The sequence below is a fragment of the Sylvia atricapilla genome, chromosome 14 (assembly GCF_009819655.1).
Source record: "Sylvia atricapilla isolate bSylAtr1 chromosome 14, bSylAtr1.pri, whole genome shotgun sequence".
Lineage (NCBI taxonomy): Eukaryota > Metazoa > Chordata > Aves > Passeriformes > Sylviidae > Sylvia > Sylvia atricapilla.
The window spans coordinates 17991510-18012209 of NC_089153.1; the positions used below are offsets into that span (position 1 = coordinate 17991510).

Below are 20700 nucleotides of genomic sequence, written 5' to 3' on the forward strand. Positions count from 1 at the left end.
CATCTATTAAACCTTTAAAATTCTGCTCCCTTTCCCAGGGGAGGTCGGTCCCTGAACTGCCTGACGTGCCTGTGAGGCTTAATCTTCAAATGCATCCTTCTGCTTTAAGGCCTGCCTGTTATCAGAGCTGTTTTGGAAAGAGTGGAATATCAACGTCCCGAGGGCCAGGCTGGGCAGGAGTGACCTTTGCCAAGGCAGGAGCCCAAGGGGTTTGTCAGCAGGGCAGGGGTGACCCTTGGGGCCCTGGAGGAGCCTCACTCTTGGACCTCTCACAAAGCAGCCCTTTCCTCAAACTTGGAAACTTTCTCTTAGCCAGAAAAGTCTCCCTCTGAAAGATGTGAGGCAGTACAGGAGAAGTATTTCTTGGAAAAGGAAGGGATGTTACAGACCTGGGGCTTGGTTAAAGCTGGTGTAGAGCTGTGTTATTGGTTAAACACATGAGATGGATGTAGGGTGGCAATGCCTCTGTTTTATGGTCGCTGTTGACCTCTGTGTGAGACTTCCCTCTCTCTGTGTGCACACTTTGCAGTTAATGGCAAAAGCATTTTGTGTTTCCTCGCCTGCCCTTTTCCCTTGTTTTCAGAGCAGTCCGTGGTGATGAACAACCTCTGGTGTTTCACAGATCCAAACTGGGGGAGCAAATGTGCAGGCAGAGGATCTCCTGGAGCTGCTGTGCTGTGCCCTAGGAGCTGGAATGGTTTAGGCTGGAAGGAGCTGAAAGCCCCTCTCCTCCCACCCTGAGCCAGGGGACACCTCCCACCATCCCAGGCTGCTGCAGGCTGGATCCTGTGCTGTGTTTGGTGTAACCTGTGCCTGGGGATCTGTGTGTGATCCCAAGGGAGGGCTGTGTGTCTCCAGCCTTGGAGTGACATCTGAGCCCCCAGCAGAGGGGGAATTGAGGGAGCTCCTCCTTAGGGAAGGCTGAGCCGTGGTGGGGCTGCAGGGCAGCACTGCTGTCAGGGAGCCCGCGCGTGTTTTCCTTCCCTCTTTCCACTGACTGGATTTTCTTGGTGTAAACACTGTTCCTGGAGGAAAACTCACTTGCTGACTGCAGCTGCTTTTGCTGCTGAATCATCCCCCGCTTGCCAGATGTGGCTGATGGATTTTCTCCTGCAAACAATCGTCTCTGCCTGGTCTTGTGTTACGTAGCCAGGTGTCCTGGGAGGGAAAGCAGATGCTCCTTGGGTGGATCAGTCCCTGCCAAAGCCCAGTTTTGGGCTGCTCCATTGGATTTGTGTTCCCTGAGCGTGTCCTGGGTGGTGGAGCTGATCCAAGGTGTCCTGCCGTGCTCTGGCTGGTGCCCACCAGGAATGGCCTGTGTTTGGGTGACCTCCAGGGAAGGAATCTGTTTGTGTGCCCTGCCGCTGACGTTCCCTGTGACACACAGCCTTGCCGGGGTGTTTGTTGGGTGGTGGGGGCTGTTGGTGGGCAGCACGGTGAGCTCTGCTGTGCTCTGATCCCCGAGGACATCACAGGGAGCTCCTGGGGCTGGGGCTCCTGGGGGACAGCCCACTCGGTGCAGGGAGCCCAGGGCAGCAGCTCTCAGGGCTGGGGTCCCGTGCAGCAGAGCACAGCCTGTGTTGCTGCCCGGGTGTTGCTATCAACATGGCCTTTGGAGGCTTGCCTTGCCCGTGGCTATTTTGGGAGGCAGCATGTGATGCAGGCAGCTCCCTGCTCCCTTTGCAAGGGGCTCCCAGCCCTGTTCCCAGCAGCTTTTGTCCTGTTCGGTGCACAGTGCCCATGCAGCCACATCCAGGGTGCTGCTGGAGCACTGGGATGTGTGTGTGTGTGTTCCTGCTGGGACTCTGAGCACTGAAGGATTATTTTAAACCATTTTACTCCGTTGAGCTGGAGGAATACAACCTGTCTGAGGGCTGATCTTCTTACAGCTGCTTGTTGGTATTACCTTGGGCTTTTAAAAGTGCCCTCACATAGTGATTAAAACCTTCTGCCAGCGTTTTCCCTTTTTATTGTAGGCACTGAAACATCACTCTCCTCTCCAGCAGCCAAGCTGTGCTGGTGACTGGGGTGGGAGGAGGAGCACTGGTATTTGAAGGCTGGAGAGGTTTGGATGGAGTCCTGGTGCTGCAAGCAGTGCTGGATGCATTCAGTGCCTCATCCTGCTGCTCTCCTTGTCCTCTCTGAATTAATGACATTTCTTTTCCTCTCCTACTCTTTGCCTGACTTGTTTGCTGAGGCTGTACCTGGGGAGGGTGGGACCTGCTTCCTGCCCAGGCTGCACCTACCAGAGGTTCCTGTAATGCCCATAAGGGAATTGCTTTGCTCCAAGTTTATATCCTCTGTATGTGTCCTTCAGGAGTCATAGAATCATGGAATAGTTTGGGTTGGAAGGGACCTTTAAAGGTCATGTAGTCCAACCCACCATCATTCTGTTTAGAAACCTCTAATTTCTGTTTTTACCTGGTCCATCCTATTTACATTTTTACACTTTGAGAGCTGCCTAGTCAGTATTTTAACAAAACTCCAGAGCTGGGCCAGCCCACCATTTCTGTGCAGAAGGTTGTGGTGGGGTTTGGGGACCCGGCTGCTGGGGAGGTCCTGGCAGCAGACACACCGTGGTGACACCAGCTGTGCCACCAGTCCCAGCCCTGCTGGAGGCAGGGTCCTCATGAAGCCTTTCTGCTTGTGTTTTCCAGGTTTACAACTCCAACAAGGACAACCAGAGCGAAGGCAGTGAGTATTTCCTCCCCAGCCTGACCCCTGGGAGGTGGCTGAGCTGTGGGAGGGTCAGCAGGAGGTGCTGGTGACACTGGGGGGTGACAGGGCTCAGGGTGGGGACCCCAGGGAGAGCTGAGTGTGGCACCCAGCAGGGACCAGGGGCAGAAACCTGCTGGGCCATGGGGAGCAGTGCCCTGCACCCCTCGGGGTGTGTCCCCTCCTGTCCCACACCGTGTCCCTGCCCCAGTGGCACTGCAGGGGTCTGGTGGCCTTGGGACCTGCTCCTGAAGTTCAGCAGAGGGATCAGGTGACACCAGGGACCAAGCAGCTCTTCTCTCTGAGCCAGAATGTGCAGGGTGAATGTCTTTCCAAAGGGGAATTGAGGCAGAAATAGAGGAGTGAGGAGGTCCTGCCTTGTCAAGACTGTCAACAAGAGCTCTTAGAAATAAAAAAAAAAGCTCATTTTGTTGTAGTTCAGGCAATCAAAGCCTTGGGTCAAAAAAGCACTTGTTTTCCTCCCTAGAGCAGCAGTTGCACCTGGTCCTGCCTCTTATGTCCTGTGTTTTAAAACCCTTAATTGAGCCATTTCCCGGTGGGTTGGATTTGCCATAATTGCAATGCTCCAGCCCCAGTCCCTCCCCTGCTTCCCCCAAAGCCCCTGGTCAGGCCCAGGCTGATGTTCAGTTCTTAGCTCATTTTGGTGCTGCCTCACACACGACATTTTCACCTGCAGCCAAAGCATTTTTCTCCCAATAATTGGTATAATTTGCAGCTAATGTTCCTCACACCCATTTCAGCCCTTGCACAGAGCAGTCTCTTCCCCCTCTCTGCTCTCTCCTCTCTGGTTTCTCCTTCCCTTTGATCCTCTCTGGCCTCAGCAGCACATCCATCTCCCAGCAGAGCTCAGGGCTGTGCCTCTCACGGGGCAAGGGGCAGGAACTCTGCTGGAGCAGCTCCCCTTGTCTCTTTTCCCAGAGGGGCACAAGGGGCTGGTGAGGTGCAGAGCCCAGGGGGGGCTCAGCTGTGTGCTGCTGTGAGCTGCTGTCACTGCTCCCTGCACACAGCCCTGCTCTGCCATGTCCATTGCTCCATTTGTCCACTCTGCCAGCTCTGCACCTGCTGGTTTGGCTCCAGAGACCCTTTGGATGGTCTCTGTTAAAAAGGAGAGTGGTCCTCCTTGTCTGCTCCTTGGCTGTCCTTCCTGCTTCTGGGAGCAGCTTGGGACCCTGGCTGAAGGTGTTTCTGAGCCCTCTGCTGTGGGCAGGGCTCTGACTGCTGCAGCCTCCTTAAATCCCTGTTCCAGAGCTCTGCCTGCCTCAGCCACTCCAAAATTGATTCAGCAGCTGGCTCTCTGCCAGCAGCCCTTGATACAGGATCTTCCTATGAGGGCTGGGGATGAGTGTGGTGATGGAGTGGGTCCTGTGCAGTTCCTGACCCTCTGTGCCTCTGCTTCCTGCCTGCACTTAGGGGAGGCTGAAAGCGCCTCGCCGTGCTGTGCTGGCATTTTCAGGACACTGTAATTTTGCAGAGCTTCTGGGTTTTGTGTCCTGCTGGGTGGCCAGATGGCCGTGGGCCTGTGGGTGGTTTATCTTGCTCTGCTGTGCAGGGGGAGGAAGCTGAGCAGAGGGGCTGAGTGGTGTCACTGAACCATGAGAGCCAGGGGAATTTAAATGCTCTAGTTTGCTAACCAGAAGGACTTGCCCTGCTCTATGGAAACAAATCCTCCAGGCCAACTGTGCTTAGTGCATGGAACAGCACAAAATTCCTCCTTTCCCTTCCTTCCCACCATTTTTGTCTCCATCTTCCACATCCACTTGGTTTCCAGTAAATATCAAAGTATTTATTTTCACAAGCTCTTCGCAGACCTTGAGTCCCTTTGACTGCTCTGTCTGCTGTGCCCTTGTCTGGGTGCCCTGGCCCTTCTCAGCAGTCACAGTCATGGAATCACAGAATATTTGGTGTTGGAAGGACTTTCAAGCTCCTCTCTTCCCCTCCCTGCCATGGCAGGGACACGTCCCACTGTCCCAGGCTGCTCCAAACCCCAGTGTCCAGCCTGGCCTTGGGCACTGCCAGGGCTCCAGGGGCAGCCACAGCTGCTCTGGGCACCCTGTGCCAAGGTCTCCCCACCCTCAGTGTAAAAATCTTCCATTTCTCTAACCTAATCTGACCCTCAATCTTCCTGTCCTGATCTTGGCAGCTCACTGGTAGTTAGAGCCCTGAAAACTCATTTCTGGTGAGACCTGAAAGCTCATCCCCCTGGTCTCTGCTTCGTGATTTCCCCGCTCCTCTGTGGTTGTCATTTCCAAACTGTCATTGGAGGAGTTCAGCCCAGGGATGGTTCCATGGCAGAGGAGCTGCTTTGACCTTGCCCTGACACACAGCTGGAGCCAGGCAAAAGGCTGACAGAGCTGATTCAGCCCCTTCCCCGTGCTCTGGTGTGTCACATCAGCGTAAAGGAAAGGAATTAATGGATTAAACAGAAATAATCTGCCAGGCAGAAATAGAAGGGGGTGAGAGCAATTCAGTAGCACTTGGGATGCAGTGCTGCCTGAAGGGCAGATGAGGGTGGGGGCTGCTGTGCAGGTGACGTGTGTCACCTGTGCTGATGTAAAATGTTTCTGGGGTGGATTACAGCCTGGGCAGTGCATCTCCTCGGGCTCTGAGAGGAGCCTGTGACACGTGTGGTGGCCTGGAGCTGAGCCTCACACCCTGCCCTAAAGGAGAGCCTCAAGGGAGGCTCTTCCACTTGTCCTTTGCAGGCAGGGACAGTGCAGTTGGGAAGGTAGGGAAGGTTTCTTCTCTGAAAGGGCTGTCCAGCCTTGGCACACCCCATCCCTGGAGGGGTTTTTCCTGTGGATGTGGCTCTTGGGGACAGGGGTTAGTGGTGGCCTTGGCAGTGCTGGGGCAATGGTTGAACTTGGTGACCTTGGGGCTTTTCCAACCCAGATGATCCCATGGAGCTGTGATCTGGGCAGCAGCATATCCAGATCTGCCTTTGATCTGGACCACTGCTGAGCTGAATCGTTTGGTAAAGGACTGAGATGAAGAGCAGATGCTCTGAGAGAGGGGAAATCAAGCTTTTACAATGCTCATTAAAAGTTGCATTTAAGGATGAATAGAGGCACTTCAGATATTTAATCAGATATTATTTCTGGACATAACTACTGCAAATAAATCCCCGACTTTTCCTGATCCAGAGCCTGACAGTGAGTGGAAGAGCTTATTGATCTGCTTAGGGGGTTGTGCCAGGTCACTTGCATCCAGAGGCACTGCTGGGTTTCCTCCCCCTTCCTTCCTGGGGCACCCCAGCCCTGCCTGGCCGTGGGGTGCTGGGTCCTGCAGGCCTGTGGAATCATGGAATTACGGATTGAAGATGATCCAGCTCCAGCCCCTGCTCTGGGCAGGGACATCTCCCACTGTCCCAGGTTGCTCCTGGCCTTGGGGACACAAGGGGCTGAGGGAAAACTGCAGGTCTGTGGGGTGGGTTGGCATCTCCAGTGGATGGCAGAGGGGCTGAAGCAGTGATCCAAACTGCCAGCTGCACACAGGGATAGCCACAGGCCAGGGTCACACCAGTGGCCAGCTGAGGCTGATCAGACCTGCTGAACTGGGTTTGCTGGAGCAAGAGTGTCCACACCACGGTTTGGAGCTTTCTCAGGTACCCCTGCGTTTATCAGTGGCCTGGGAATGGCAGCTGTGCCCTGCTGATGGATGGCACACTGGGGTTTTGTTCCATCCGTGCTGGGAGCCCTGAGGGTGCCCAGCAAAGGGCCCTGCAGCTTGTGGATTGTCCCCACGTCCCGTGGCACAGGCGTCCTGCAGCTCGTGTGCTTGTGTTGGCTGGGCACCCCGGCCTGCCTGCCCGGGAAAACATCACAGAGCTGTTTTCCTTTTGGCTCCTTGTGCCATTCAGCGGACAAAACCCACCCCAGCAGAGGACTGAAAGGCAGGGATTAGGAAGGGGCTGCTCAGTGGGAGTGTGAGCTGGCAGCTGCCCACGGAGCAGCCGTGCTGGGGACAGGGATGTGAGCAGGGGAATGCAGAGCAGGGAGCTGCACGTGCCTTGCTGAGGGCACTGCCAGCCCGGGCTCTGCTGCCTGCCTGCCCTGCCCTGCACACAGAGCTGTCTCACATCAGGGCATTCCTCAGGGTCTGGAGCCCGGGGTCACTTTGCCCACCCTGCTCTGAGGGGCTCCTGCCCTGTGGAAGGTTTTCCCAAACCTTTCTGTAGGGAGGAATTAGTTTTCAGTAACAAAGAGCTGGCCGTGGGCAGTGTTTTCCAGGCAGTGGTGGGAAGCTCTCCCTGGGATGAATTCTTCCAGCAGGTGTTTGGGTCCCTGCATTAGAAATTCCTTGAACTGAGAAAGTGAAAAGCTGCATTGGCACAAGTGAATTGAGTTGTACATCCCTTGACTCTCATGTTTTAGCTCTCACTCGTGGGCAGGGGCAAGACACCTCATGTGCCATTTTCAAGGGTTTGTTGTGCCAAAATGTGCAATTTAATTTCTTTCCTAGCAACCATTGTCAACTTTCCAGACCAAATTGGGTTATCTCACCTTGATGCTCAGTTAACTTTTGTCCATGTGCACTGGTAGATGCCTGGCAGAGGCCAGGGCAGGCTGCTTCAGTGGAATGATGATCAGTGTCTGTGTTTGCCCGGGTTACAGCCGCTACAAATTGCTGTACTTGTGTTTTTGTGCCCTCATTTATCTGCCCCTGGTCTGGGCAGCATTGCTGGGCTGGCAGGGCTTCAGGAGGATTCAGAGGAGGCTGGAGCTCCCTGGGACGCCCTGCCTGCTGCTCAGCCCTGCTCTCTGCCCTTCCCCTGCAGCTGCCCAGCTGGACAGCATCGGCTTCAGCATCATCAAGAAATGCATCCACGCAGTGGAGACAAGAGGTAGGGCAGCTCTCAGCTCTGGGCCAGCTGCTGGCAGTGGAGCAGTTCCTTTCCTGCCCTGTTCATGGACAGGATGATTCATGAGCCCTCAGACCCACCTGAAATGAGCCCATAACGTGCTCAGGCTGATGCTGAGGAGTGTTTGCCCCACGGCTGGGGCAGCAGGGCCTCACAGACGTGGGGCAGAGTGAGGAAATGACACCCTGGCTGTGCAGAAAGGGGGACAGGACCCAAAGGGGTGTTCACTTCAGCATCCTTCCTGCAGGGATGCTGCCAATCCCTCTGATGTGGATTCTGTCCCCAAACCCTCTTGTGAATCTCCTTGTGTACAGATGGGGTTGTCCCAGCCCCAGGGAGGAAATCAGATGCAAAAGGCTCAACCTGAAGAACCTGACACAGTAAAATTTTCCCAAATAGTCCTGGTTAAGTGCAGATCCTGCATGGGACTGCTGTGGCTGTGGGAAGCAGGAAAAGTGTCCTTAGATCCTTACCCCTGAGCTAACTGGGGATAACACTTCTAATGAAATAAAACAGGAAAACCTTGCTATCAACCCCAAATGTTACCATCTTCTGTAGCTTTGTGCTTGATTGGTGAGCAGGTTTCATTGGCTTTGCTGTTTGAGAAGCCAAAGAAGTGAAAGGAATCTGAGCAGCTTTTGTGACCTTCTGCTAAGAAATTCCTTCTTTTCCTTAGGGATCAATGAGCAGGGGCTCTACAGGATCGTCGGGGTGAACTCCAGGGTTCAAAAGCTGCTCAGTATATTAATGGGTAAGTACCTGGGATTTGGTTACAGCCAGGTAGATTGTGCTGCTTTGAAGTGTTGCCAGGAGCAGAGGCTCTTGTGGGGGTCCCTAAAGGTGGTGAGTGTGCCCTTAGGAGGTGCTGGTCGAGGTCCTGGGCACCGTGGGCAGGTCTGAAGGTAGGACTGGTGTAGGGCCTGGCTCCTCCAGCAGCCCCTGTGTCCTGCTCACACATGCTCTGAGTGCTGGCAGCCTTCCCAAATGCAAACCAAAATCTTCAAAGAAATAGCTGGAAGCTTTGGCTTTTCATCTCCTACCTGCCCCCTTGTTCCCAGCACCCTTTGAAAGGATCTTCTCCTGGATGTTGCATGCTGCCTGTGGCTGTTTCTGCTTTCCCCACGGACTTTCTCGTGCCTGTTTATCTCAGTCTTGCCCAGAGTTTTCTAGAATGTGTTTCCTTCCTGGCTGAGGCCTTGGATCCTGCAGTTCTGGGTGCTCTGTGGAGACAAGCTGCTGGGTGTTGGCACAGCAGAGGTTTGCTCTGGCTGTGTGGACAGAGCCACTTCAGCCCTGACCTCACAGGCAGCGTTTCCACCCCCAGCTGCAGCCCTGGGCCAGTCTGTCCATCTGTCCAGATGAGACACAGCAGTGGGAGAGAGCAGGGCTGGAGCAGGGCTGGAGCAGGGCAGCTGCCCTTGGCCAGTCCTGTCTGCTGCTGCTCAGACTTGGCAGAACCGTGGATGAAAGAGCTGCAGGAGTAGGGAAACAAATGCTTACTAATTTGTTAGTGCCCTAGTGAATGGAGGGGGGTTCCTTGGGGGAAATGCCTGGCATTTCTGGTCATCTTCTTCTTTCCCCTCACTTACTGTCTTTCCTTTTCTACATGGCTTCCTTTTCCTTACCCTCACAAAACTCCAGTGCTCCTTTCCCTGCACATTTCTTCTTGAATAAAGTTTTCATGTTGTGTTTCAACACCTTTTCCTTCTCCTTTTCCAATTCCTCCTCCTTTTCCCACCAGTGAGGTGTGCAGTGAGCCAAGCCCATAGTGGCTGTTCGAGCTGCCAGTGTTACCCTGTGGAAAATGGATATTCCAGGTGATTGGAGCAGAGGGGCACAGCTCCAAGGCCAGCTGCAGGGGACCTCTGTGCTGTGCCGTTTGCAAAGTTCACTGCAGTCAGGAGAGCTGGTGCCTGGGGCTCTTGTTGGAGAAGTTTGGGACGGGCTGGGGACGTGTGAAGGTCCCCCAGGGCTGTGGGGAGCCAGCAGTGTCCTGTGACACCCATGGGTCAGAGCATCCATCCAGCAGCACTGCTGGTAAAAACAGGCTGGCTTAGAGCCAGGGACAGGTCCTGCAGCTCCACAGCCAGGTCCTGCAGCTCCACAGCCAGGTCCTGCAGCTCCACAGCCAGGTCCTGCACCTCCACAGCCAGGTCCTGCAGCTCCACAGCCAGGTCCTGCAGCTCCACAGCCAGGTCCTGCAGGGCCACAGCCAGGTCCTGCAGCTCCACAGCCAGGTCCTGCACCTCCACAGCCAGGTCCTGCACCTCCACAGCCACGTCCTGCAGCTCCACAGCCAGGTCCTGCACCTCCACAGCCAGGTCCTGGCAGCTCCACAGCCAGGTCCTACAGCTCCACAGCCAGGTCCTGCAGCTCCACAGCCAGGTCCTGCAGCTCCACAGCCAGGTCCTGCAGCTCCACAGCCAGGTCCTACAGCTCCACAGCCAGGTCCTGCAGCTCCACAGCCAGGTCCTGCAGCTCCACAGCCAGGTCCTGCAGCTCCACAGCCAGGTCCTGCAGGGCCACAGCCAGGTCCTGCAGGGCCACAGCCAGGTCCTGCACCTCCACAGCCAGGTCCTGGCCGCTCCACAGCCAGGTCCTGCAGCTCCACAGCCAGGTCCTGCACCTCCACAGCCAGGTCCTGGCAGCTCCACAGCCAGGTCCTGCAGCTCCACAGCCAGGTCCTGCAGCTCCACAGCCAGGTCCTGCAGGGCCACAGCCAGGTCCTGCAGTTCCACAGCCAGGTCCTGCAGCTCCACAGCCAGGTCCTACAGCTCCACAGCCAGGTCCTGCAGCTCCACAGCCAGGTCCTGCAGCTCCACAGCCAGGTCCTGCAGCTCCACAGCCAGGTCCTGGCCGCTCCACAGCCAGGTCCTCTGGTGATGCTCATCACCACGTCCCACGGGTGGCAGGACCCCGTTCTCCTGTCCCAGAAGTGTCAGTGCTGGTGTCAGTCCCATGGCTGTGACAGATGGCGAAAGTGGCCCGGGTGAGGAGCTGTGCAGAGCTGGGAGGGATTCGCTGCTGGCCACCAGCCAGCATCCATTATCTCCTCAGCCACTGAAGCCACTCAGCTGTCGCCCTGGTGTCTCATAAGGAGGTGATAAATGGCTGGTGCTTTTCCTTTGTCCCGGTGTGTCCTCGGTGGCTGTTGATGCTGGAGGCCGCTCGGGGCTGGGCTGGGACCCCCTTTGGGAATCCCCCATCCTTGGGATGCTTTGCAAACCCGTGACCCCGTGATTTCTCCAAACTGTGGGGGATTAAATCTCCATCGGCCCCGGTGTGTTTGGGCTGTGTGTGAAGTCAGTGTCACATGGAAACGTGTCCCTTGTCAAACCCCATCTGTTCTCGCTGCCCTCGGGGCTCCTGGTGAATGGAGGAGCCAAACTGTGCTTCCACTGTCAGGTTTCCCTTATATTTAGAAATGAATGTGGGCAGTGTTACTGCTTCACATACAGTTTAAATGGCAAAACGATCGAGTTTCCCCGGGCTGGTGTCGGTGGCAGTGCTGGGCTTTGGCACAGGGTGTCCCTGCAGGAGGCTGCTGTGGTGGCCCAGGGCAGGGGCAGCAGCAGGGGCAGGGGCAGCCCTGGCTGGGGTCTCAGGGCAGATTTGGGGGGTCTCAGGGCAGATTTGGGGGGGTCTCAGGGCAGATTTGGGGGGTCTCAGGGCAGATTTGGGGGGTCTCAGAGCAGATTTGGGGGGTCTCAGGGCAGATTTGGGGGGGTCTCAGGGCAGATTTGGGGGGTCTCAGGGCAGATTTGGGGGGTCTCAGGGCAGATTTGGAGGGTCTCAGGGCAGATTTGGGGGCGTCTGCTCTGGGGTGAAGCTCTGGGGGGTGTTCCCAGGGCTGGTGGGAGCCAGATCACCTCCTCAGCATTCACTGGTACCATGTGCCATCAAAACGAGGACAAAACCCAGCCAATATCCGACCTTTCATCGGTGGGAACTCCCGTGAGAGGGTTTTTGTGGGAGCCCCCAGCAGCTCTGAGCTCTGCAGAAGGTGACTTGCAGCTCAGTGGTCTGATCTGCTCCTGCTCCTGTGCCACCTGGGCTGTAAGGACTGGATCTGAGGCTCCGTGCAGCCCCTCACTGCTGGGAGGATCATCCCTGGGGCTCTCTGGGGACTCTGGCCATGATAATGACACTGGGGCACTCCCCAGGTTGTTCCCCTCACCCTGGAGCAATGTGAGAGGTGTGAGGTGAGGGGTTGGCAGCACACAGCAGCTCCAGGGTCCTGCTGGCTGCCGGCTGAGGGCGGTTTTTTGCAGCCCCTGGCCCCAGGTGCTGTGGCAGTGTGTCCTTGTGGCGGGCAGGGTGTCTCCCTGCCTGCAGGGACAGCTGCTGCAGCTGCAGCCCACGGCGAAAACTTCCTGCAGACTCATCCATCTGAAGGTCAAGGGGAGCTGATTAACTGCCCTGAGCCTGTTCATGGGACCCACGGTGGAATTTCACCTCGTGTTCCATGAGCCTGCCCAGGAGCTGCTGGGTGAGCCTTTGCAAAACACACGGGCTGGAGTTCTTTGCTCTACTTCGGTTAAAAAGGTTTTTTCTGAAAAAAATATGGAGCTTCTGAGGTTTTTGTTTTGTTTGTTGGTTTTTTTTTTTTTGTTTGTTTTTTTTGTTTTTTTTTTTTTTTAAGTTTTGTTTTGTTTTGGTGCCTTTTTGGGGTTTTTTGGGTTGGTTTTTTTTACTATGCAGAGCTTATCTTGACTCCATGAAAACTCTCTCCTTGTAAAGGCAGTGCTGTAGGAAGTGTCCTGGGCATTGAGTCAGGAGGATGGAGGTCATCTGTGTGATTGCTGAGACACACATGATCTTTGTGTGAATATGAATTTCTTTTGTGTTTGCTTTTCCAAGTGCACCTCTTGATTCTTTTTTTTTTTTTAATTAGAATAAACCCTTTGCCCTGAGGGAAAGCTGAACTCCATTCACAGCATTCTTTTTAGTAGGTTAAAAATTGCCCAGTGCTTCCACGTGGCTTTAAAATTCAAAAGTGCATTATTTGTGTCTGTGAAAAGGCAAAAAGCCCCTGGGCTGAGCCCGTGGGAGCAGATGGTGTTAGCAGCTGTGGCTGTGTCACCTGGGCCTTGGGGACAGTGGCACCTGCACTGCTCCCTGGGGACACTTGGCACTGGTGGGACCCCACGGGACTCCCCTGGGCTTCTGCTGGGAGCAGGATCCTGCCTGAGTCTCCAGCATGGAGCTGGCCAAGAGCATTGCTGGAGCAGCATCCAGGGAGGAGAGATCAGCACACGGGGCACTTCCCTGTCTGGCTTTTCTGTGGCCTCAGCTTGGTGCTCCTGGCATCAGCTTGGTGCTCCTTATCTCAGTTTGGTGCTCCTGATCTCAGTTTGGTGCTCCTGATCTCAGTTTGGTGCTCCTGGCATCAGTTTGGTGCTCCTGGCCTTGGTTTGGTGCTCCTGGCCTTGGTCATGTGCTCCTGATCTCAGTTTGGTGCTCCTTATCTCAGTTTGGTGCTCCTGGCATCAGTTTGGTGCTTCTGGCCTTGGTTTGGTGCTCCTGGCCTTGGTCATGTGCTCCTGATCTCAGTTTGGTGCTCCTGATCTCAGTTTGGTGCTCCTGGCCGTGGTTTGGTGCTCCTTATCTCAGTTTGGTGCTCCTGGCCTTGGTCTGGTGCTCCTGGCCTTGGTTTGGTGCTCCTGGCCCCAGCTCAGGGCTGTTGCCATCTGGGACTCGATGCTGTGCCTGAGCCACTTCCCAGTGGCCTGGTGGTGGCCATGCAGGTGACTCTGAAGGTGGCCATGCAGGTGGCTCTGAAGGTGGCCATGCAGGTGGCCATGCAGGTGACTGTGCAGGTGGCTGTGGCTGTAGTTGCCAGCCAAGAGCAGGGTGAGGAGGTGGCTGCAGGATGATGATGATGGTGCTGCCCGTTGTGGGGTTTGCCTGGGTCTCTGTGCCTGGCTGTCACTGCTGTCACTGCTGTCACTGCTGTCCCTGCTGTCACTGCTGTCACTGAGCACCTCAGGCTGCTGTGCCCAGTGTTCTGGCACACTCCAGGCCACACTGCCCCTGTCCTTCTCGGGGTGGAGGATTCCCTTCTCTGTCTCTAATCCCATGCCAGTCAGTTTGGCCTGTCCCAGGTGATGACCCTCACACCCTGCAGACGTGTCCTGAGCTGGGAACAGCAAATAAAATAGGATGTGGTGGTCTCTCCACACAGCTGAGCTGGCACGACCTGGAATTTCTTCAGTTTCCTTCAGTGACTCCTTTTCTGTTGTTTTCCACAGATCCCAAGACAGCCACAGAGGCAGACACAGAGATCTGTGCCGAGTGGGAGATCAAGACCATTACCAGTGCACTGAAAACCTACCTGAGGTAAGGAGAAAAGCCTCACCTGGCTTCAGGAGGGGTTGGTGCTGGCCCAGGATTTTACTGCCTGTTATTGCAGAGCCTTAACAACAGCACTTTTATAGAACCATTGCAGAAACTGCTCTTAGGGAATTTATTCTGGCTTTTCCCTGACTTTCCAGCAGCTTTGAGTGGGATCTGGGGAACAGACTTAGCTCTGACAGACGCACGTGTTACACAGACATGATTTTAAAAGCTCATTCTTGCATCCCCTGCCTTGACTGAAGCTTTCCCCTGAGCTTTTCCTGGTGGACTTGCACCTTCTGAGCACGTGGCAGAATGGGAGGGCAGTGCTGTGTAAGGGCAGGGGCTGTAGAGCTTTTCCAGACCCGGTGCTGAGCTTTACTGTCGTTATGATTTCTGTGTGTCAGGAGAGCCACTATCATCCTGGGGATCTTCCCAACAGGATTGGGTGTTGGCAGGCAGCAGCAGCTCATGATCCACAACGTGCTCCTACCTGTTGTGACCACAGCTCCTTGCTCCCAGTGACTGTTGTGTGCTGGGTTGTGTTTCAGAGAGAGCCTAAATCCAATTAGGATGATAAGTGTAATTAGCCCGGTGGATCTCAGCCTAGAAAATCACCGAATTTTTGCATGATTGGCAACCTTTGCTCCAGAGTCTGAACTGTTGGCAAAGCAAAGAGGAATGTGGGCAGCACCAGTGTGTCCCTCTGAAGGGATGCAGCAGATGGAAGGGGATTGGGAAAGTTTTACAACCAGGCTTGCTTATCTTTTTAATGTATTTTCAAACTTGCTTGGAAATCATGGGCTCAGTAATGCACTGAAGCTGTTACTGGAGGAATGCTAAAATTAGAGATTAATTTATTGGTGAATAAATCAAAGGTCCTTTCATAGATCTCACTCCTTCTGATGGGGGGAATTAATTGGAGTTGGTGTTGCTTAACTCTACTACCCCTTTCAAAATGGAGCTGAGTTTATTGTAGGGGCAAAGCTTTCTTAGTGTGGATTGTGTTCCTCAGATGTGGTTTTATGCCTGTTTCCTTTTTATCTTCCAGAATGCTCCCAGGGCCCCTGATGATGTACCAGTTTCAAAGGAGCTTCATCAAAGCAGCGAGTGAGTTTGTTGATGTTCATGGCCCCGTTCCCAAAGAGCAGCCTCGTTTGTCACCCCCCTGTCCTGCTGCCTGCCCCTGTGCTCCCAGGCTGTGTCCTGGCCAGCAGAGCAGGGCTGGAGCAGGGGCAGGTGCTGGGAGGTGACCAGAGGAGGAGGAGGAGGAGGAGGAAGCACAGATGGTGCCGGGAGCCTGGGGCTGGTGGTGGTTGGGACCATTGGCTGCTGCTGAACTGCTCCAGGCTGTTTGGGGGGCTCACTGCTGCTTCAGGTGTGTGGGCCATGTTTCCTTCAGGGGAAGGGGCTTTGGTGGCAGCAGGGGGTTTTCCATTGGCAGCCTGTGGTCCCTGGCAGGGCTGGCCTCCTCCAGCAGCTCCCACGTAGCACCAGGGGCCTGAGGAGCACCAGCTGCTCCAGCCTGGCCTGCGCTGGCCCACTGAACGTGGGAATGTATTCCCAGCCCTGGAATCGCTCTGTTGCAGCCAGCCCTGCCCTGCCCCTCGTGCTGTTCCCATGGCATCTGCTCTCAGCTCACGGCTTCAGCCCATCGGGTGTCTTCCTTTGGAAACAGCTGGATGGAGCTGACAGGAAGGAGCAGCACCGTGGGGAGGATGTGCAGTGCCTGGCTGTGGGATGGAGCAGCTCCCTGGGATGTCTGTCAGGGGCACTGTTAGGCCTCTTGCCAGAACAACCCCCTGACGTGGAGATAAATCACCTTCTGTTCCCCGTGCAGAACAAGAGAATCAGGAGTCCAGGGTGTCGGAGATCCACAGCCTGGTTCATCGGCTCCCGGAGAAAAACAGGCAGATGCTGCACTTGCTCATGAACCATTTGGCAAAGTACGTTTATGACTGATGTGTTTTTCTCTCCTTTTTCCATTTCCTCTGAAAGTCAATAGTGGTGGAAAAGTTTCCTTGTGTGTGTGTGTGGTGTTGAGTCATATCTGGTTGGCAGCTGGAGAGCGAAGCCAGGGCTGAGACACCGAGTGGGGTGGGAGGGAGAGCTGGGGCCAGGAGCTTCCAGCCATTCCCAGGCAGCCCCAGGAGCTCCTGTGTTGTCACCTTCTCTCCTGTGTTGTCACCTTCTCTCCTGTGTTGCTTTTCCCGGCCTGGAATGGGTTTGGCCAGGCAGCCTGTCCAGGAGGCAGAGCAGAGGTGAAGCTCCTTGTGTGCTTTCAGACCAAACCTGCCACTGAGGGCTGAAAGTGATTCCTTTGCACAACAAATGACTCCTCTGGGGCACATTTTCACCCTGATCAATCAACGTTTTTGTGTTACCTTGATACTTTGCGAGCACGAAGGAATGGGATGATCTTTTCTTTCGTTGCTAGAGCTGACCTGTAATTTCCCATCTTCTTCCTGCTCCTGCAGGTTCCCATGGAAACCTTTTATTAGTGTTTTAGAAGTGAAAGCATCATCAGGTGTTTGTGGCAGCCTCAAGGCTGCAGGGTTGGACGTGCCCTTGCTGTTTGCACCAGTGCTGCAGGAGCAGCAGGGCTGAGGCAGGGCTGGGAAACCTGGGGAATGACTTAATCAGGAAAACTGCTTAGGAGGAGATCTGGAAGGATCCAAGTTATCTGTTTAGAAGAAAAAAATAACAAATAATATTTGAAATAGGCTTGAACATAACTCCAGATGCTTTCCTGTGGCCTGGGCTTGTGTCTGCTCCATGGGGTCCCTGGCAAGGCTGTAAAAATCCAAATGGCTGGTTTAGGTGTTGGTTTCTGCATTTACAGCCTGGAGCCAAGGGCCAGTGGTTCCAGGTGCACCCTGCAGCCAGATGGGATTGCCCAGGAAAGCTGTGGCTGCCTCTGGATCCCTGGAAGTGTCCAAGGCCAGGCTGGATGGGGTTTGGAGCACCCTGGGGTAGTGGGAGGTGTCCCTGCCATGGCAGAGTGGAACTGGGTGAGCTTTAAGGTCCTTTCCCCCCCCAAACTCTTCTAGGATTCTGTGATTGTGTATGTGCAGGGAATCTGTAATTGCTTCAGTGTTTTCCATCTAAAGGAAAAACCTGGTGATGGAGTAGAGATGTGGAGTCAGGTTTACAGTGAGGTTTGTGCTGCTTTAGTGGGGAAGGAATTCAAACAAAACAAACTGTGTGTGTGGTGGCGTGTGCTATTTTAGGAAGAGAAACAGCTCATAGTCTTATTTAATAGGAAAAAAATCATCTGAGAGAAGGGCAGGAAGCTGAGGAGCGAGAGCCTGCTGAGCTCTCCAGCCTTGGGGCAGGATTCCTGGGGGGATGCTGGGCTGCAGAGGCACAGCCAGCCCCAGGATTGGGCTCACAGCTTTTCCCTGCAGCCCCTGCTCTGACCAGCAGCCCCCTGGTCCAGGGCTGCCCATGGGGCCAGGGCTCATTGCCATTGCTCTCTGAAAGAGCTGCTTGGGGCTGCAGTGCCATTGAGCCAGATCAGAGACAGGAATGGAGAGAAACCTTCACATCTGCAGCAGATGTTTGGAGGGAGGGGCCATGCTGCCCCGGGGGGACTGGGTCTGGGTGCTGCTGAGAGCCAGGGCACCCTCAGCCAACAGGGCAAAGCCAAGGGCCTCTGGCTGCCCCTGCCAGGCTGCGCTGCTTGGAGAGCTTTGTCTCATCTGTTTCTGTCTGGGGTTTTTTTTATTTTAAGTAACATATGAATAATCAAGATTTGCATGTTTATCAGATGAGCTAAAAAAGTATTTCTCACAGCCTGGCTGTGGAGATTTCTGAGACTAAAACCAGAACTTGGGCTGAGTCGGTCAAGTAGAGAGCGAGCCTGTCTTGGGTGGTTTCTGACTTCTGTGTTTTTGGGGTGTACGTGCTCTGCTGCACTGATGGGGGATGTGGGGCTCCTCCTGTGGGGAAGCTGCAGGTTTTATTAACAGTAATTAATACTGAGGAGTATTAATTATTTGTCCTGGCCCACAGAGGAGGGACAGGACAAATCTCAGAGACAGGCACAGACAGCGTAGAGGGCGAGGGGCATTTTGATAGAGAATTATTTTGATTTCTGCCTCTTACTGCATCTCCAAGCGCATTTGTGCTGCCTTCTGCCTCGTGTGCAGATGTCCAGGCAGTTGTTCATTCTGTCCCAGAGAGCAGGAGCAGTCCCATCCCTGCTCCTTTTAGTCTCCCAGCCTGGAGCACTCTGGGATTCTTTGATTAAACCAATTTGTTTTAATGCCAAATAAGTCAAAATGAAACAAGGTGCCTGTGATGCTGCCAGGCTGGTGGTGGCTGTGCCAAGGGTGCTGCTGGAGTGGAGCTGGTTGCAGAAAATTGCCATTTTTGTTAGTGGAGCTGCAATATCATCCCATGTCTCTCCTCCTTCTTTTGTAATGTACTTTCTCACCCAGGAGTCAATACTCTGGAGGTGCAGAGCACGGGGATTTCACTCTGATTATATTTCAAGCATTTAGGGAATTATTTTCATTATTGCACGGCCATAATTTGACACCTGAGCTTTGTTCTCGTGGCAGCGACTCGGGGTACTCCAGCACAGATGGTGCCAGGCTCATTCCCCTTCTGTGGGGCTCCCAGGCCCCTGTGTGGGCTGGCTCTGCTGCCACTGCCCCACGGAGCCCTGATCCAGGCAGCCCCTGCCCGTGTGCCAAGGTCAAGGCCGTGGGGAGGCTGCAGCCGAGCCGTGTGTACGTGTATTTAGCAGAATTAATTATCTCTAATCACTCCCAGCTGTGGCCTGGCCAACACCTCCTGGCTCCCTTTGGTTTTGCTGTGGTGGTGTTTTCTAGTTTACGTGTTTTAACCAAGATGACAGCGATTGTTATCTGCTGCACAAATTGTTTGCTGCTGATCGAGGCGATGGTTTCCATGGGCTCTGCTGCTGATGTGGATCCAGCAAAGCCCTGGACGGGGCAGGGGCTGGACACGGAGCCTGGAGCGTTCACAGGGCCCTCTGCTCCACCAGGGACTGCTGGCAAAGGACAAGAAGAGAAAATTCCTCCAGGTCTTCTGCCTAAAAATACAACCAGGGCTCGTTTTGCTCGGCGTGGGGCAGCCGTGCTCGGGGCTGCGCTGCCCTGCAGGAGCTGCTCTGGTGCCCACCACGGTGCCACAGTGCCCAGCAGCCCCAGGAACCCGGCAGGGCAGCAGTGCAGGGCCAGGGGTGGCAGCTCCCCCAGGAATGTGCTTTTCCCTCGGGTTGTTGTGGCTGTTTCCCCCCAAGGTGCAGCCGGCGAAGGAGCTGACGCCTCTTGGCACAGCAGGTCTGATTTCATCCCCGTGGCAGCTGTTTATGCTGCTGTCTGGTAACTATTCATTTGCTTGATTTATGTATTGCTTCCAGTAAGTCATTCTTGTCCAGGACGTTCTGGAAATTTCCACTAGCCACTGAGGCCTCTGAGGTGCTGGGCTGCCGTGTGCTGCTCGCCTGATTTGGGTGCCAGGAGCAAATGGGGAGCTGTGTCGTGGCTGGGCCAGGCAGTGATCCTCCTTGCTGCCTTTGGGAAGGCCATTTTTATGCCCAGTGCCTGTTTCTGCTCCTTTTGGATCGTGGCAGTGCTGGATCCAGGCAAAACCCTGGAGTTCAAGTGACCCAAAGGATCTGGGTGCTCCTATGGATAGCAGAGGGAGGGGACATGGAAGGAGACTCCTGTAGGCACGTGCTGCCTTGCAGGAGCTGGGAGAATCCTGCCTGGGGCTTGGCTGTCCTGGCTCAGGTTCATGCTGTGCCCTTTTACCCCTTTTCCTTTTTCCCGAGTTGGAATGAGTTGGGCTTTGAGGTCCCTTCCAACCCAACCCATTCTGCTGGTCCATGATTCTGTGATTTGTGCTCTGGAGGTGCCAGAGCCTTGTGGGGAAGAGCAGCACCTTGGGTTTCCCCTTTGCTCTCCTCTCCCTCCTGTGTTTTGGTGGAGGAGCTGGTGATGCTTCCGCAGAGGCGAGACAGCCCTGCAGCACTCCGTGCCTGCCTTTGCCAGCTCTGCCTCCCTCTCACTCCTCTGCTTTTGTTTTTAATGTAAGATTCTGCAGAATTACAAACCACCACAAAAAGCCCTGTAGGTGCTCGCTGGGTTTTTTGGGCTTGGCTTCCTGTAATGTGTAAATTAGCAGAAGGTTTTGCTCTGCTTCTGCAAATGAACTTTTAACCCCCTCTGTCTGGATTGTCCCTGGAGCAGCTGTGTGGGTGCTGGTAGCTTTTCCTTCCATGCTTCTCTGAAAGGTCCTCATAGTTTATGCAGGCTCTCCAGTTTTTGGCTGGAGGGGAATGTGCCCCAGAGCCTGCAGTCCCTCGTCAGGTTCTTTTGCACCCACATCCTGCACAAGACTCGAGTCTGGAGATGGGTAATGGGGATCTTGGACTAAAGCTGCCATCACCAGCCTGCCAGGATGATTTAGCAGCTCGTAACAAAGCAGCTGCTGGGTTTGCTGTGGAGTTTCTGTGGTTGAAGCTCTCTGCTGAGCTCCTCCTGCATCTCCAGGGGCAGCACCAGGCATTTTGCATTCCTCAGGTGTGAATTCTTGTGGGCTTGTGTCTGAACTTGGTGTTGTTGGGTCGAGGTTGTTGATAGCACATAATTATCTGGATTCTTTTTAATTGTTTATCACAGTGAAACTGAAACTGGGTATGGAAAGAGATTGAACCGAGAACGAGCAGAAGATTTCCAATGACTGGTTGGAGTCTCCCTGGTGCTGTCTGCGCCATCCTCGCAGACAGAGTGGGA

At 54.6% G+C, this 20700-nt stretch overlaps 1 protein-coding gene across 6 annotated transcripts in view; it reads left to right on the plus strand.

Annotated features, from left to right (window-relative positions):
* Positions 1 to 20700, plus strand: part of ARHGAP26 (Rho GTPase activating protein 26) — a 109255-nt gene that overhangs the window by 51650 nt on the left and 36905 nt on the right. For 5 of the 6 annotated variants that reach the window (XR_010744713.1, XM_066329430.1, XM_066329429.1 and 2 more), the window contains exons 12-17: positions 2658 to 2694; positions 7511 to 7576; positions 8271 to 8345; positions 13846 to 13933; positions 14982 to 15040; positions 15771 to 15876. Coding sequence is in view for 5 of the 6 variants with exons in the window: in XM_066329430.1 (XP_066185527.1) it covers positions 2658 to 2694; positions 7511 to 7576; positions 8271 to 8345; positions 13846 to 13933; positions 14982 to 15040; positions 15771 to 15876 (431 nt within the window). In the remaining variant the exon portion in view is untranslated. The remainder of the gene's footprint in view (positions 1 to 2657; positions 2695 to 7510; positions 7577 to 8270; positions 8346 to 13845; positions 13934 to 14981; positions 15041 to 15770; positions 15877 to 20700) is intronic. The other variant, XM_066329432.1, reaches the window with a different exon arrangement.